The following is an 18,471-nucleotide window of genomic DNA, read 5'->3' as shown; positions in this document are numbered from 1 at the left end:
TTATAAGGGTGTTCCAGTATGCCAATGTAAATTGGTGAAATTGGTCACTAGCCTGTTAGTGACAATTTGGAAAGAAATGAGAGCGCATAACCACTGAGGTTCTGGTTAGCAGAGCTTCAGTGAGCCAGTTAGTCATAACACAGGTAACACATACAGGGCACACTTATGAGCACTGGGGCCCTGGCTGGCAGGGTCCCAGTGACACATACAACTAAAACAACATATATACAGTGAAAAATGGGTGTAACATGCCAGGCAAGATGGTACTTTCCTACACAACCCCACCCCCCCCCCCCAAACGAAGGACAATAAGACTAGCCATGACCTGATGAGTCTTCATTGTCTAAGTGGAAATATCTGGAGAGTCCATCTGCATTGGAGTGGGTACTCCCAGGTCTATGTTCCACTGTATAGTCCATTCCCTGTAGGGATATGGACCACCTCAACAATTTAGGATTTTCACCTTTCATTTGTTTTAGCCAAAGTAGAGGTTCGTGGTCTGTCTGAACAATGAAGTGAGTGCCAAACAGGTATGGCCTCAACTTCTTCAGTGCCCAGACCACAGCAAAGGCCTCCCTCTCTATGGCAGACCAACGCTTTTCTCTAGGGGTCAACCTCCTGCTGATAAAAGCAACAGGTTGATCCTGGCCCTCAGACTTAAGTTGTGATAAGACTGCCCCTACCCCTAATTCAGATGCATCAGTTTGGACAATGAATTTTTTGGAGTAACAGGGGCTTTTCAGGACAGGTGCAGTGCACATGGCCTGCTTCAGCTCCTCAAAAGCTTTCTGACAGTTTGCTGTCCATAATACCTTTTTAGGCATTTTCTTGATGTGAGGTCATTAAGAGGGGCTGCAATGGAGCCATAGTTCTTTATGAACCTCCTGTAATACCCAGTGAGGCCTAAAAAGGCTCTCACCTGAGTCTGAGTAGTAGGGGGAACCCAATCAATAATAGTTTGGATTTTCCCCTGAAGTGGTGCAATCTGTTCTCCACCTACTAGGTGTCCCAGATAAACCACCTTCCCCTGCCCTATCTGGCACTTTGAAGCCTTGATAGTGAGACCTGCCTTTTGCAGGGCCTCCAAAACTTTCCATAGGTGGACCAGGTGATCATCCCAGCTGGAGCTAAAGACAGCTATATCATCTAGATATGCTGCACTAAAAGCTTCCAGCCCTTGCAGGACTGTATTCACCAAACTTTGAAAAGTGGCAGATGCATTTTTCAATCCAAAAGGCATTACTGTGAATTGGTAATGGCCTCCAATGGTTGAAAATGCAGTTTTTGCTTTTGCATCTTCCGATAATTTGATCTGCCAATACCCTGCAGTCAAATCAAAAGTGCTTAGATACTTGGCAGATGCCAGTGTATCTATTAGCTCATCTGCCCTGGGTATAGGGTGAGCATCAGTTTTGGTTACCTGGTTGAGACCTCTGTAGTCTACACAAAACCGCATTTCCTTCTTTCCATCCTTGGAATGAGGTTTTGGTACAAGTACCACAGGAGAGGCCCATGGACTTTCAGAGTGCTCAACCACTCCCAGTTCAAGCATTTTCTGCACCTCTTGCTTTATGCAGTCTCTGACATGGTCAGGCTGCCTATAGATCTTACTTTTGACAGGCAAGCTGTCTCCAGTATCTATAGTGTGCTCACACCAAGAAGTGGTGCCTGGCACAGTAGAGAAGAGTTCAGAAAACTGACCCAGGAGATTTATGCAGTGGTCTTTCTGCTCAGCAGTAAGACAATCTGCCAGTACTACACCTTCCACTAGAGCATCTTGTTCTGTGGAAGAGAAGAGATCAGGGAGAGGGTCACTCTCTTCTTCCTGTCCCTCATCTGTTGCCATGAGCAGGGTGAGATCAGCCCTGTCATAGTAGGGTTTCAGGCGATTGACATGGAGCACCCTAAGGGGACTCCTGGCAGTGCCTAAGTCAACTAAGTAGGTGACTTCACCCTTCTTTTCAACAATTATGTGGGGTCCACTCCATTTGTCTTGGAGTGCTCTTGGGGCCACAGGCTCCAAGACCCACACTTTCTGCCCTGGTTGGTACTGAACCAAAACAGCCTTCTGGTCATGCCATTGCTTTTGGAGCTCTTGGCTGGCCTGAAGGTTTTTACTGGCCTTTTTCATGTAGTCAGCCATCCTAGATCTTAGGCCAAGTACATAGTCCACTATGTCTTGCTTTGGAGCTTTTAAAGGTTGTTCCCAACCCTCCTTAACAAGTGTTAGAGGACCTCTTACAGGGTGTCCAAATAGGAGTTCAAAGGGGCTGAAGCCCACTCCTTTCTGGGGTACCTCCCTGTAAGCAAAAAGGAGGCAAAGTTACAGGATATCCCATCTCCTGCAAAGTTTTTCAGGGAGTCCCATTATCATACCTTTGAGAGTTTTGTTAAATCTCTCCACCAGTCCATTTGTTTGTGGATGATAGGGTATGGTGAACTTGTATGTAACACCACACTCCTCCCACATGGCCTTTAAGAAAGCAGACATGAAATTGCTTCCCCTGTCTGATACTACCTCTTTTGGGAAGCCCACCCTGGAAAAGATTCCCAGGAGGGCCTTAGCCACTGCAGGAGCTGTAGTGGTCCTTAGAGGAATTGTTTCAGGATATCTGGTGGCATGGTCCACTACCACCAAGATAAACCTATTGCCTGAAGCAGTAGGAGGGTCAAGGGGGCCAACTATGTCAACCCCTACCCTTTCAAAGGGAACCCCAACCACAGGCAGTGGAATAAGGGGTGCCTTTGGAGTGCCACCTGTCTTGCCACTGGCTTGACAGGTTTCACAGGACTTACAAAATTCCTTTGTGTCCTCTGACATTCTAGGCCAATGAAACAAGGGAACAAGCCTGTCCCAAGTTATCATTTGCCCCAGATGTCCAGCTAAGGGAATGTCGTGGGCTTGAGTTAGGAGAAACTTTCTGCTCCAGGTTTTGGATCCCTTGCTTCAGTGTACAAAAGGTTATCCTCCCAGTAAACTCTGTGAGAGTCACTGACATCCCCATTTGCTTGTTTGACAGCTTGCTGCCTTAGACCCTCTAGTGTGGGACAGGTATGCTGTGCCACACTCAGCTCCTCCCTGGCAGGCCCCCCTCACCCAAAAGCTCAGCAGTGTCTGCTTCCAGCTCCTCTGGTGTAGGTTCTGCACAGGGTGGAAATTCTTCTTCCTCAGAAGTAGAATCCACTGTAGAGGGAGGGATAGTAGGTAGTGTTTTACCTTTACTAACCCTAGCTTTAGGGGGCACTTGGTCCATTCTTTCAGGATCCAAGTCACCCTGTCCTTTTTGCTTTTTGGCCTGAGCCCTGGTCAAAGCAAAAATATGCCCTGGAATGCCGAGCATTGCTGCATGAGCCTCCAACTCCACTTCTGCCCAAGCTGATGTCTCTAAATCATTTCCTAATAGACAGTCTACAGGTAAATCTGAGGCAACCACAACTTTCTTTGGACCAGTAACCCCCCCCCCCCCAGTTGAGATTCACAACAGCCATGGGGTGGCTCAGAGTGTTGTTGTGAGCATCGGTTACTTGGTACTGGTGACCAAGTAGGTGTTGTTCAGGGTGGACCAGTTTCTCTATTACCATTGTAACACTGGCACCTGTTTCCCTGTAGGCCTGAACCTCAACACCATTTATTAGGGGTAGTTGCTTGTACTTATCCATGTTAAGGGGACAAGCAACCAAGGTGGCTAAATCAATAGCCCCCTCAGAGACAAACACAGCCTCTGTGGTCTTCCTAATCAGACCAACCCCAACTAAATTCCCAAAAGTGAGCCCAGCTACTCCCTTGGATTGGCAATTAGTAGGTTTGCTCCCACCACTACTGTGATTACTAGGGGCACTAGGTGTAGCAGCAGGGGTTGTAGTGGTAGGAGGCTTGGTGCTTTTCTTTGGACAACTGGGATCTGTTGTCCAATGGCCTTTTATTTTACATAAATAGCACCATGGTTTCTTTTCTTTGTTTTGATTTGAAGAGGATTTGGGCCCACCAGCCCCACCAGATTGTTTTTGTGGGCCTGATGAAGACTCATTTTTAGATTTGTCCCCACCCTTGTCAGAAGAGTTACCATCCTTCTTCTTGCCATCTTTGTCACCCCCTGTATGAACTTTTCTGTTCACCCTTGTTCTGACCCATTTGTCCGCCTTCTTTCCCAATTCTTGGGGAGAGGTCAGACCAGAGTCCACCAGGTACTGGTGCAACAAATCAGACACACAATTATTAAGAATATGCTCTCTCAGGATTAAGTTATGCAGGCTTTCATAATCAGTAACTTTACTGCCATGTAACCACCCCTCCAAGGCCTTCACTGCCTGGTCAACAAAGTCTACCCAGTCTTGTGAAGACTCCTTTTTGGTTTCTCTGAACTTCATCCTGTACTGTTCAGTGGTTAAGCCATAACCATCCAGGAGTGCATTCTTAAGAACTGCAAAATTATTGGCATCACTTTCTTTCACAGTAAGGAGCCTATCCCTACCCTTTCCACTGAAAGATAGCCATAGGATAGCAGCCCACTGCCTTTGAGGGACCTCCTGTACAACACAGGCCCTCTCAAGTGCAGCAAACCACTTGTTAATGTCATCCCCCTCCTTGTAAGGGGGAACTATCTTATGCAGATTCCTAGAATCATGCTCTTTTGCAGGATGACTATTAGAAATACTGCTGCTGCCACCATGGGATTCAAATCCCAATTTCTGTCTTTCTCTTTCTCTCCAATGACTGCCTATCTAAATCCAGCTGTTGCTTCTTGAGCTTCAGTCTGGATTGTTCCACTCTCAATCTATTGAGCTCCCTTTCTAACACTCTGTCATCAGGGTGGGTGGGTGAGGCATGTCTAGAAACAGAAGTATGCTAAGAATGAACAGAAGGAGACCTGGCCCTAACAGATGACACTAACAACCTGGCTAACAGAATGAATACTCCTACTATGATGAGAAGGAACACTTTTACTGTGATGTGAGACAACACTATTACTGTGGTGTGAATTCACATCTGTGCCAGCTATGCTAGGTGGCTTGCTAGGGGGCAGGTTGGCAAGATTCCCTCCCAAATCTTTTGCTACGGGTACCCCAGAATCAGAGTGGGAACCATCAGCTAATTTCTCACCAGAAGTGCCACCTAAGGTCTTATCTTGTTCAATAAGCATATTAACCAACAGTTGTCTTGAGGGATTCTTCCCTACCCCTAAACCTCTATCTACACAGAGACTCCTTGCTGCTTCTTTCCAGCTAAGGTTGTCATAAGCTATGTTGGACAGATCAAGAGTTTGGCCTGTACCAGACATGATAGAAAGTGTTTAAGGGACAGAAAAAGTGAGAAAAAAGTTTTCAGAACTTTTTAAAGAACAGAAAAAAAACTTTTACAACTTTTTAAGAACTTTTTAGAAAGTTTAAAGGTACTTTTCAGCACTTAGAAAAGAAGTGATAGGAGAAAAGCAAAACTTTTTGGTTAGGTGTACATACAGTGAACTTGTTTTGTATATTTTTCTCTTATGAAAAGTACAATGACAAAAGTGGTAAGTAGTTGCAAAGTACTTATCCCACCGCTGCACAACCAATGTAGGAGGCTGGACTGACTTGTAGTGAGTACCAAGGGGTACTTACACCTTGCACCAGGCCCAGGTATCCCTTATTAGTGTAGAGGGGTGTCTAGCAGCTTAGGCTGATAGAAAAGGTAGCTTAGCAGAGCAGCTTAGGCTGAACTAGGAGACGAGTGAAGCTCCTACAGTACCACTAGTGTCATATGCACAATATCATAAGAAAACACAATACACAGATATACTAAAAATAAAGGTACTTTATTTTTATGACAATATGCCAAAGTATCTCAGTGAGTACCCTCAGTATGAGGATAGCAAATATACACAAGATATATGTACACAATACCAAAATATGCAGTAATAGCAATAGAAAACAGTGCAAACAATGTATAGACACAATAGAATGCAATGGGGGCAGATAGGGATAGGGGCAACACAAACCATATACTCTAGAAGTGGAATGCGAACCACGAATGGACCCCAAACTTATGTGACCTTGTAGAGGGTGGCTGGGAGTGTAAGAAAACAGTGAGGGTTAGAAAAATAGCCCACCCCAAGACCCTGAAAAGTGGGTGCAAAGTGCACCTAAGTTCTCCAAAGAGCACAGAAGTTGTGATAGGGGAATTCTGCAGGAAAGACCAACACCAGCAATGCAACAACAATGGATTTCCAGACGAGAGTACCTGTGGAACAAGGGGACCAAGTCCAAAAGTGACGATCAAGTCGGGAGTGGGCAGATGCCCAGGAAATGCCAGCTGTGGGTGCAAAGAAGCTGCCACCGGATGGTAGAAGCTGAGGATTCTGCAAGAACGACAAGGGCTAGAAACTTCCCCTTTGGAGGATGGATGGCCCACGTCGTGAAGAGTCGTGCAGAAGTGTTTTCCCGCAGAAAGACCGCAAACCAGCAAAAGCTCGCAGTTAGGGTTTTTGGATGCTGCTGTGGCCCAGGAGTGACCAGGATGTCACCAATTGCGTGAGGGGACAGAGGGGGCGCCCAGCAAGACAAGGAGCCCTCTCAGAAGCAAGCAGCACCCGCAGAAGTGCCGGGACAGGCACTACGAAGTGGAGTGAATCGGTGCTCACCCGAAGTTGCACAAGAGAGTCCCACGCCGCCGGAGGACAACTCAGGAGGTTGTGCAATGTAGGTTAGAGTGCCGGGGACCCAGGCTTGGCTGTGCACAAAGGAAATCCTCGGAGAGTGCACAGGAGCCGGAGTAGCTGCAAAACACGTGGTTCCCAGCAATGTAGTCTAGCGTGGGGGGGCAAGGACTTACCTCCACCAAACTTGGACTGAAGAGTCACTGGACTGTGGGAGTCACTTGGACAGAGTTGCTGAGTTCAAGGGACCTCGCCCGTCGTGCTGAAAGGAGACCCAGAGGACCGGTGATGCAGTTCTTTGGTGCCTGCGGTTGCAGGGGGAAGATTCCGTCGACTGTCGGGAGATTTCTTCGGAGCTTCTAGTGCAGAGAGGAGGCAGACTACCCCCACAGCATGCACCACCAGGAAAACAGTTGTGAAGGCGGCAGGATCAGCGTTACAAGGTCGCAGTTGTCGTCTTTGCTACTTTGTTGCAGTTTTGCAGACTTCCAACGCGGTCAGCAGTCGATTCCTTGGCAGAAGGTGAAGAGAGAGATGCAGAGGAACTCTGATGAGCTCTTGCATTCGTTATCTAAGGAATTCCCCAAAGCAGAGACCCTAAATAGCCAGAAAAGAGGGTTTGGCTACTTAGGAGAGAGGATAGGCTAGCAACACCGGAAGGAGCCTAGCAAAAGGAGTCTCTGACGTCACCTGCTGGCACTGGTCACTCAGAGCAGTCCAGTGTGCCAGCAGCACCTCTGTTTCCAAGATGGCAGAGGTCTGGAGCACACTGGAGGAGCTCTGGGCACCTCCCAGGGGAGGTGCAGGTCAGGGGAGTGGTCACTCCCCTTTCCTTTGTCCAGTTTCGCGCCAGAGCAGGGCTGAGGGGTCCCTGAACCGGTGTAGACTGGCTTATGCAGAAATGGGCACCATCTGTGCCCATGAAAGCATTTCCAGAGGCTGGGGGAGGCTACTCCTCCCCTGCCTTAACACCTTTTTCCAAAGGGAGAGGGTGTAACACCCTCTCTCTGAGGAAGTCCTTTGTTCTGCCTTCCTGGGCCAAGCCTGGCTGGACCCCAGGAGGGCAGAAACCTGTCTGAGGGGTTGGCAGTAGCACCAGCTGCAGTGAAACCCCTGAAAAGGCAGTTTGGCAGTACCCGGGTCTGTGCTAGAGACCCGTGGGATCATGGGATTGTGCCGACAGTGCCAGGATGGCATTGAGGGGGCAATTCCATGATCATAGACATGTTACATGGCCATATTCGGAGTTACCATTGTGAAGCTATACATAGGTATGTATATGTATAGTGCACGCGTGTAATGGTGTCCCCGCACTCACAAAGTCCGGGGAATTTGCCCTGAACAATGTGGGAGCACCTTGGCTAGTGCCAGGGTGCCCACACACTAAGTAACTTAGCACCCAACCTTTACCAGGTAAAGGTTAGACATATATGTGAATTATAAGTTACTTAAGTGCAGTGAAAAATGGCTGTGAAATAATGTGGGCATTATTTCACTCAGGCTGCAGTGGCATGCCTGTGTAAGAATTGTCAGAGCTCCCTATGGGTGGCATAAGAAATGCTGCAGCCCATAGGGGTCTCCTGGAACCCCAATACCCTGGGTACCTCAGTACCATATACTAGGGAATTATAAGGGTGTTCCAGTATGCCAATGTAAATTGGTGAAATTGGTCACTAGCCTGTTAGTGACAATTTGGAAAGAAATGAGAGCGCATAACCACTGAGGTTCTGGTTAGCAGAGCTTCAGTGAGACAGTTAGTCATAACACAGGTAACACATACAGGGCACACTTATGAGCACTGGGGCCGTGGCTGGCAGGGTCCCAGTGACACATACAACTAAAACATATATACAGTGAAAAATGGGGGTAACATGCCAGGCAAGATGGTACTTTCCTACAGTATTGCTAAAAAATATAATAGAGTCCACAGATATTGTTCCTTAAACCATCTCTGCTGACACTTCTGCATCCGTCAGATGTCTTCTCTCAAAATATAAAACAGTAATTCTTTTATCCTGTGAATGTGGAGGTACCTATACATTACTAAACTAGAGTTTTTTTTCCGAATTTGTGCTAATAGGTTGTTTAAACACATTTAATTCTTTTGTTTTTTCTTGTCATGCATCTGTAAAACCCATCAGTACCTTATTGAGTCATGATTGCACTACCTATTGATGCTGGACCCCTGTTAATACTTGTTTGCATGTGGAAAATATAAAAAGAAATCTGAAGGTTTTGTTTTAGATTTCGTGTGGCGTAATTGCTTTAAACTGTCTTCTCAGAGATATAAGTCCTTGGATTCTAAAGAGTTACATGTCCTGTTATTTGTCATTGAGAAAAAACCTTTGGCTTAAGTTTCCTTACAGATTGTGGTCTTCAGAGGTCTATGTGCAATGTTAGCTCATATCGCTTCATTTCAGGAAAAAAGCAGTTATGGTTCTAATTCGTTTCATGACTGATAACAATCCCTGGACTTGCAGAGAAATTTGGAAAATTGTGTACTTCTACCTTAATTTTGTACAGCCCATGGAATCTCTTGGTGGGTGCGAAACTTTGGGCCTGATTTAATTCTTGGTGTTAAGGATACTCCATAGCACCCGCAACAGAGTATCCGTACTGCCAAAAATGTGGTTCTCCTGCCTCATTTAGATGTGGGCAGAACTTCGGGTTAATCGTGATGGAGACTACTCTATCTCTGCTGTGGGCAGACATGTAGTCACTTTTTACTGTTTCTTGCTAAGGAAAAGTAAACACATTTTAACGCTCCCCTCACCATGGAAGAAGCCTCCAATGGCGAGGGGAGCATTACTTTTTTACTGTCCCAAAATCACATTTCGGGATTTTGTTTTTGAGAAGGAAAAAAGACCACTGTTTGTTACAGGGCTGCATCCTTTTGTCTCAGCTCTGTAACAAACAGTAAAATGCACTGACAGGACCTGCCATGACGGCAGTTCCTGCTAATTCCTTTATAAATGACTGCCTGCTAAGTGGTCATTTAAAAATTTGGTGTGAGCGGAGTAGTCCAGGCCTGGCGGATGTAAAGCCCTCTACCAGGCCAGTGACTACTCCGTCCAGCAAAAATGAAATCGGGTCCTAAGTATTGTTTCCTTCCTTGGCACTGTAATGAAAGGAAACATTAGCACCATATCATGTGCTCATATGTGATATGTTGATGAAAGTGGTCCTCTAAGTAGATTCTCTTGGCCCTTCTGAGTATAGTGTCACTAGGTCTAAAGAGGATTTCCGTGGGTTGGGAGTGCCCCAGACTCCAAACAGGGCACATCACAGGTGGCAGATTTGAAATGGAGATTTTGCAGAAATGCTTAATTGAAACATGCCTTTTGGTGAATTGAGTGAATATAATTTTTATTTTTTTTTACACTACAAGGTGGCTCATTAAATCCAAGGCGCTTTACATAGAACAGTATCCTGTGTGGATTTGAATCTAGGCCACTGATAGGAGAAATTGGGAATATATATGTGATCAAGCTGAAGTGGAATTAACTGAGCTATAATGGCAATTAGCATAGAAATATGTGCTCAAGACCGCAATCGACAGCACAATGGTAGAATATTTTATCTGCATTGCACATATTTTTATATGTGAAATTTGAGACTGAGGGAGATATAAACAGGATCTTCACAGAATCACGCAATTGTTAGATAGTTGAATGTACACTAGCTCCGCAGCCCCCCTTTATCTGGTTCTGCACCTGCCTTATTGAACATTCTATAAACCAAACCAAGGTTTGCTTGTGACATCCTGTCCTTCTGGAAAGGACTTAAGACCTTCTTGACATAAGACATCTACACAAAATCTGACTGAACCGGATACTGTTTCTCTTGGGGATGTTTGATCACCTGCTTCTTAGCCATTTGTTCACCACCTGTGTTCTTGCCCTCTCTCCTCTATAAATCTCTTGTTTATCCTACCATCTCTCTGCTTCTCACTTTCCACTTATTGATTGGTGTGCCTTGCCATTCGCCTCGTACTCTCTTCCACTTCTCCCTTTTCACCCCCTCATTGTTTCTTTAATTTGCCCAGCAAATAAAATTGTGAAGGGAAGATAAATGGTGAATGGAGAATGTGACTCTTAACCAAGATTAAATACATTAATGCCTTACATCTTGTCCTCTTTCAATAGTTGCTTACTTGAATTACGGTCCATTCAGTACTTATGCTCCAGATAATGACTCCACATTGGCAAACATCAGCAAGGATGATTCTGATTTAATCTACATGACATATGGGGAAGAACCAAACCTTCAGGGCTATTTCAGGTGAGCATTTGCTCTCTAATTCGGTATTCTGCCATAGTGTTCTATATGATTGCTTCAGTGTGTAGACTATAAATGTATTGTTTTAAGCATTACATACCAAGATAAGTGTTCCAGTTCTGTTTCTGCTTTTTTCATATCAGAATAGAAATCTCTGCATTGTGCTTTATATAAGATGAAGCTTCCCTTCATTGGTTCAAGTACTTTTTCCTAATTAATTATACTTTGTAATGTGGAATTTTTTATACTATGTGTAAGTCCTTAATTTAATTTAGAATCTGTTTTATTTAGTTTCGTTCAGTATATACATACTCTCACCTACATCCAGACCTTGGTAAGGTGCTGTAGTAAGAAACAAGCTTGAGATCAGGATCACAGGAATAAGAGGAAGGTATTGGGAGGGGTAATGGATCAGGGAGGGGAAAGAACTTGGATGGGGCAAGTTTTTGTTTTGTTTTTGAATGTCAGAAATGTATATTTGTGAATGTTGAGATGTTATATTGGTTTCACTGGTAATAATAAATAATTGAAATGGGTATATATTTGTTTTTTGTTAAGTTGCCTAATAATTATGCACACCTGATATAGGGTGTTGATGTCATTAGACCACACCCCTTCTCATTACAGAGATGCACATCACCTAATATGCTTAATTGGTAGTAGGCTTTCGAGCCTATACAGCTTGGAGTAAGACAACATGCATAAAGAGGATGATGTGGTCAAAATACTCATTTGCCTAATAATTCTGCACTCCCTGTATGGTCTGGGAGTCTGTCAAACACGAACTCCACAGCACCATAATGGCTACACTGAAAACTGGGAAGTTTGGTATCAAACTTCTCAGCACAATAAATGCACACTGATGCCAGTGTACATTTTATTGTAAAATACACCCCAGAGGGCACCTTAGAGGTGCCCCCTGAAACCTTAACCAACTACCTGTGTAGGCTGACTGGTTTTAGCAGCCTGCCACACTCGAGACATGTTGCTGGCCACATGGGGAGAGTGCCTTTGTCACTCTGTGGCCAGTAACAAAGCCTGCACTGGGTGGAGATGCTATCACCTCCCCCAGGCAGGAGCTGTAACACCTGGCGGTGAGCCTCAAAGGCTCACCCCCTTTGTTCCAGCACGACAGGGCACTCCAGCTAGTGGAGTTGCCCGCCCCCTCCGGCCACGGCCCCACTTTTGGCAGCAAGGCCGGAGGAAATAATGAGAATAACAAAGAGGAGTCACTGGCCAGTCAGGACAGCCCCTAAGGTGTCCTGAGCTGAAGTGACTCTAACTTTTAGAAATCCTCCATCTTGCAGATGGAGGATTCCCCCAATAGGGATAGGAATGTGACCCCCTCCCCCTGGGAGGAGGCACAAAGAGGGTGTACCCACCCTCGGGGCTAGTAGCCATTGGCTACTAACCCCCAGACCTAAACACGCCCTTAAATTTAGTATTTAAGGGCTTCCCTGAACCTAAGAAGGTAGATTCCTGCAACTTACAAAGAAGAGGACTGCTGAGCTGAAAAACCCCTGCAGAGAAGACGAAGACACCAACTGCCTTGGCCCCAGCCCTACCGGCCTGTCTCCCTCCTTCAGAAGAAAACTGCTCCAGCGACGCTTTCCCCGGGACCAGCGACCTCTGAATCCTCGGAGGACTGCCCTGCTTCCAAAAGACCAAGAAACTCCCGAGAACAGCGGCCCTGTTCAACAAAGACTGCAAATTTGTTTCCAGAGGAGCAGATTTAAAGACCCCTGCAATCCCCGCAAGAAGAGTGAGACTTGCAAAACTGCACCCGGCGACCCCGACTCGGCTGGTGAAGAAACATCACTACAGAGAGGACCCCCAGGCGACTCCAAGACTGTGAGTAACCAAAGTTGTCCCCCCTGAGCCCCCACAGCGACGCCTGCAGAGGGAATCCCGAGGCTCCCCCTGACCGCGACTGCCTGGAAAAGACCCTGCACCCGCAGCCCCCAGGACCCGAAGGATCGGAACTCCAGTGCAGGAGTGACCCCCAGGAGATCCTCTCCCTTGCCCAGGTGGTGGCTACCCCGAGGAGTCCCCCCCCTTGCCTGCCTGCAACGCTGAAGAGACCCCTTGGTCTCCCATTGATTCCTATTACAAACCCGACGCTGGTTTACACACTGCACCCGGCCGCCCCCGCGCTGCTGAGGGTGTACTTTTTGTGTGGACGTGTGTCTCCCCCGGTGCCATACAAAACCCCCCTGGTCTGCCCTCCGAAGACGCGGGTACTTACCTGCTGGCAGACTGGAACCGGGGCACCCCCTTCTCCATTGAAGCCTATGTGTTTTGGGCACCTCTTTGACCTCTGCACCTGACATGCCCTGAGCTGCTGGTGTGGTGACTTTGGGGTTGCTCTGAACCCCCAACGGTGGGCTACCTTGGACCCCAATTTGAACCCCGTAGGTGGTTTACTTACCTGCAAAAACTAACAATAACTTACCTCCCCCAGGAACTGTGAAAATTGCACTAAGTCCACTTTTAAAATAGCTATATGTGTTTTATGTAAAAAGTATATATGCCTTTGTGATTATTCAAAGTTCCTAAAGTACTTACCTGCAATACCTTTCAAATGAGATATTACATGTAGAATTAGAACCTGTGTTTCTTAAAATAAACTAAGAAAAGATATTTTTTCTATACAAAATCCTATTGGCTTGGAATTGTCTCTGAGTGTGTGTTCCTCATTTATTGCCTGTGTGTATGTACAACAAATGCTTAACACTACTCCTTTGATAAGCCTACTGCTCGACCACAGGGATGCCTGTAAAATGCTTTGCATCAATATGTAGTAGGGAGGTGCTATTTAGGAATAGCATTTTGTTGGGTCTTTCCTGGGCTTGGGAATCACTGTAATCACCTACTCCCTCGTGAAATTGGGGAGAGCATCTTTGACCCAGAATGAGTTGTAGAGTTGCACAAGAAGGGAGGCCAGTTAGGTGGCAATTGCTTTCTAAAACTTTAAGATAAAGCCGACTAACCTGGGTGCCTTAACTGGTTGTAGTCTCACTATCGCTGAAAGAACCTTCTGTAAGCTAAAGTCCGCTTCCGAAGCTTGCACCTTTTGCACTGGGAGTTTTGTTATGTTGGCAATTGCTAGATAGGTATTTACATCTGCAGGGTTCACTGCAAAGACATTAGCATAGACGCACTCGAAGGCATGTGCAATTTTGTCATCTTTGTGTACTGCGTGCTCTGCCTGTGAGTAGATCTCTGATATCGGACATTTGAGAATCTGAGCCTGGAGTCTGTGAGCTACAAGTCGCCTGGCTTTATTCCCTCCAGTGTAGTATTTCTGTTTCAGTGTGAGGAGGGCGTATTCTACTCTATATGTGTCTAGGGCTTTAAGTTGCTTGCAAGCTAATGTAAATTGTTTCCGTACTTTGAGACCCAGCTTGCTTATGGGCGATTTCAAGAGACCTAACTCGGTCCTTTAGAGAGGAGCATTTGGCCTTTCTGGTTTAGTCTAGCTGTGTGGAAACCAACTGGAGGGTTCAATATCCTGCAGCGGGGGTTGTAGCTTATAACTGCACCTCTCCCGCCATGTGCGCGATAAACATTACTTGTGTGTGGGTTGTGGTGGCAAGCATCGTAGTGAGTCTGATATCTGGGGGATATATGACCTCTGCCATCCTGACACTAACAAAGATAACGCATACCTGCTCCCCCGGTTTGATAGGGGATTGCAGCTATGGCGAGCCATGCTCAAATGGTATTGTCTCAGTAGGTATCCTCAAGTGCTTGTATTACTGGGTTGATAACAAGGTGGGATTTGGTACTAGATGGTGGTGTTGTGTTGCAATTGTGAGAGCAGTTCTGTGTGTTCTTGGGCACTCATCTGCTGGTGGTTTGTTGGCATTCCATTTTGAGGCTCAGTGGTGCCTTTTGCTAGTCAACTACAGCTCTGGCGCTCCTGAGGCTGCACCTCCCGGCCTTCAACACCCCAGAGGGATCCCCCCACCCTAAGACTGAGTGAACTTCCTTCATAGTGCGCACAACTTGGGTTTCAGTCTCCCATACTCCCTTGTCGCACAAGAAGGTGGTTGCTGGTATAAATGCAGAATGTCTCTGTACGGTAAGACACAATTAGTCTGGGTAGAGCGGCACCTTCGCTCATTTAAAGATGATCACTGCCATGATTGCTTCCTTATGCCGGAAGTGGATGAATGCACATGGGTATCTGTTGTATGGCTGCAGCTATATATAATCCAGTAAAATGTCTTTGTCACCAGCGCCAGCAGCATATGACGAAAGAGGTGGGTGAGATCCCGCTTCAACAGTCCTTAATTTTCATGGGTAACATGAAAGACATACGTTAGATGCTGTTAAGCGGTAGGAAATTTAAATTTGATTTTCCTATTTGCAAATCAAGCAGTTTTGTGATTCAAGGGAGACAAACAACTTGTGTTCCCCTGGCTATGGCACTGCCAACATACAATATAGAAGTATGAGGAGGATTGGATCCTGTTTTTTTCATACGCTTTCTTTCTATGTATATAAAAAGTGCTCATTCAAAGTGCAAGGACTGTTGTGGTTTTATGCACAAGGAATCTACTGTATATTGTAACGTTTTATGCCTATCTTTTTCCCCATCTGCTAGGTTTAAGTTATTTTTACTGCTTGGTAATACATCACTGTTTCGTTTCGTCAGGTAACATACATTTTCAAACTGGCACACTTTTTCTGTTACAAAAACAGGCCACAGTGTCTTTCTGCTGATGGCTTACAGCATTTGTGTTATTCAAATTGTTCGGGATTTATTTGGTATTGTTTGTTTTCTTGTCTGTAACAAAAATTCAGATTGCAAGAGTTTTGTCTGTTCCTGTGGTCCTTAGGCATTGGGTTATAGAACAGTAAATAAACAGAAAAGGCGTAGCTAAAGCAACATATAGTGTCTCATGCATTGTCAGAGGAAAGATAAGTCTCTTCCTTATGTGCCTCTTTTTTCTATAAAATGCTGCTGCCAAGCCATTGTGGCAAGCAGACCATTTGTTGTATGAAGGCTCTGGAATCTGACCACTTGCTCTACAGCATGGCTCCTTTTTGGATTTTTGCACACAAAAAAAAAAAAGCAGTCAGTTAGGGCTTACACATAAATGCAGGTCATCAAGGGTGTTCAGAGCCTCCTTGCCTTCACTACAAAGCATTCTCTGACATGGTCACCAGTGACTTCTTTGAGTTCAAATTGAAAGTATTCAAGCTCTTTCTTATCTGCTCTAAATTACACTGTGTCCTGAGCCTACTCTTGTTCAATAGTTATTTCCTGGTGCACATGTGGGTTCGTGGTCAGCGTTTTACATTTGATGGGGTTCGAATGATGTGAAGACTTTAAGCCTGTAACTTCATTGTTTTCCAATTCTATAAAACACCTAAGTCCTTAAAAAGATTTTTGACTATCTCTTCCCATCGCTTATTTCTCTGCATTTCTTTATAAAATGGGCTTGCATACTTTGTACCAGATTAGCATGTCCTCCTCACCATGTCTTCATAAGGCAACATATAAGGAGAATGACTTCCAAGCTGAGAAAACTAGAAATGGAGAGTTCCAGAATATTAACTTTATCAAGATACTTGTTTGGATTTGTTGTGTTAGGCCTGGAACAAGACCAGTTGCGGCAGATAAGGTTGTGACATAGTCAGAGTAACACATGAACTAAAGTTGTGACACCTTTCCATGTCCGAAAGAAGCACATTTCATTGTAGAGAACAGTCCTTCTGTTGATGGTCTCTTTTGCACAGTTTTGCCTTTCTTCGCGCCATAAAATCCCACAAATACCAAGAGTTGGGGATCCGCCCGCCCTTCAGCAAACCATTAGATAAAGACAAAAAATTGTCTACGAATACATTAATGAAAGATTTATAAAATTCAGCCGGAAAACCATCAGGTCCGCAAGCCTTCCCCATGGGGAGATTTTTGACAACCTCAAGGAGTTCTGACTTTGCAAATGGCTGCAAAAGAGCGTCACTGTCTTCTTCCGAAAGAGTAGGGATATCTAATTTCCCCAAGAAATCCCTAATGGTCTTAAGATCCATATCCTGGGTTTGACTATAAATTTGTCTGTTGTTTTCTAGCATGATTTCACCCACTGCTCTAGGGTCAGTATGCCTTTCCCCGGTAACAGGGCACCTCAATGCATGTATCATATTACCAGCAACTTGGTCTCAAACTTGCCAGGCCAGGAATTTGCCTGTAAAGTTGCTCTCTTCATATACCTTCTGTCTGTGAGTCTGGTATCCTATATCAACCTTCTTAAGAAGACCGTTGGACAGTGCCTGTTTGGCTAGTTCGAAGGATTTTCTATTGTTTTCCATAGGGGCTCAAAGATAAATATCTAACCTCCTCCGGACTGCTTCTTCCAGTGCCCAAGCTTGTTGCTTCTGTAAGATTTATCTGCCGCCCCCTTAGCGATCACCATGCCCCTGAAGAAGGCATCCCAAACCATGGATGGAGTTGAAGACCCCTGATTACATTTTAAAAATTCCCTTATTTCAACTCTAGAGGCCTGTACCCATCCCTCTTCTTGGAGAAGTTTCTGGTTGAACACCCACCTTCTAGGTTGAAGCATAGAGTATTCTGGTAAAAAGAACGATTCCAGCACCAGGTTTGCATGGTCGGAAAGACCAGAATGTCACACAGATTGGCATTCATTCCACCAGAGCCAAGGCTGCGACCACTGCCTTAGCTCATGGAGTCCCTGTTCTGGAAATCTGTCAGGCATCTACTTGGGCATTGCTGCACACGTTTGCCAAACACTACTGTCTAGATAGTCAGGTCTGACTTCTTAGTATAAACAGCCCACAGACCCACCTTCAGGGAGGCATTGCTTTGGTATCTATTTTAAGGTAAGGAATCTGGGGCTAGAGGTCTCTTTCAGAAGAACAAGGTACTTACCATCAGTACCAACTTCTCTGGTAGTGACTCTGTCTAGCTGCAGATCCTTATCGACCCTCCCATCATCCATGTTCTGCGAATGGTGACTTCCACCTTAAGAGGTCCTTGAGGACTTCATGCTGTCACACTGGTTAAATACCTCAGCATGGCTCCTAGTCACAAGTCTGAGGTCAGCGTGCTGGTGTGGTGCCTGAGGCTCTGCAAAGATCACTTCTGACACATCCGACTCCATGCGTAGCTGAACAACGCCACCTACCTGCGCGCAAGGGGACTTCTCAGAAAATGTTTCCAGATCCAGTGTGACGTCTGGGAAATATTCTGAGGTAAGGAATATTCAGCTAGCTAGAGTCTCTACCAGGTAAAAAGTTACCAAAGGTAAGATACTTTTTCTTTAGGAAAAATTAATGGATTCTAGTTTTCTAGTAACATTTTCATTCTTTAATATTATTTTAATATTATTTTGTCCTTTTTAAAAGTAAATTTAAATAATTGGCTGATGTAGCCTATGTTTTAGGCTGCCAAAATATTTAATATAAAATACAAATATTTGGCCTTTCTGAAGTAAGTTGAAAATTGAACACAAAGGAAGATCTATTTAAAAGAATCACACACATGGGTGGGACTACTAAGCGCTTATTATCAGTCCTTATAGTTTCAATG

General features: G+C 45.3%; 1 protein-coding gene across 2 annotated transcripts in view; it reads left to right on the top strand.

Annotated features, from left to right (window-relative positions):
- The window catches only part of BRD7 (bromodomain containing 7), a 361,283-nt gene that overhangs the window by 200,094 nt on the left and 142,718 nt on the right, over window positions 1-18,471 (top strand). For both annotated transcript variants that reach the window (XM_069215540.1, XM_069215541.1), the window contains one exon: window positions 10,778-10,913. In XM_069215540.1, the coding sequence (XP_069071641.1) occupies window positions 10,778-10,913 (136 nt within the window). The remainder of the gene's footprint in view (window positions 1-10,777; window positions 10,914-18,471) is intronic.

Source organism: Pleurodeles waltl, chromosome 12, assembly GCF_031143425.1.
Source record: "Pleurodeles waltl isolate 20211129_DDA chromosome 12, aPleWal1.hap1.20221129, whole genome shotgun sequence".
NCBI lineage: Eukaryota > Metazoa > Chordata > Amphibia > Caudata > Salamandridae > Pleurodeles > Pleurodeles waltl.
The sequence above is the reverse complement of the archived record's forward strand: the minus strand, read 5'-3'. Positions and strand labels throughout refer to the sequence as shown.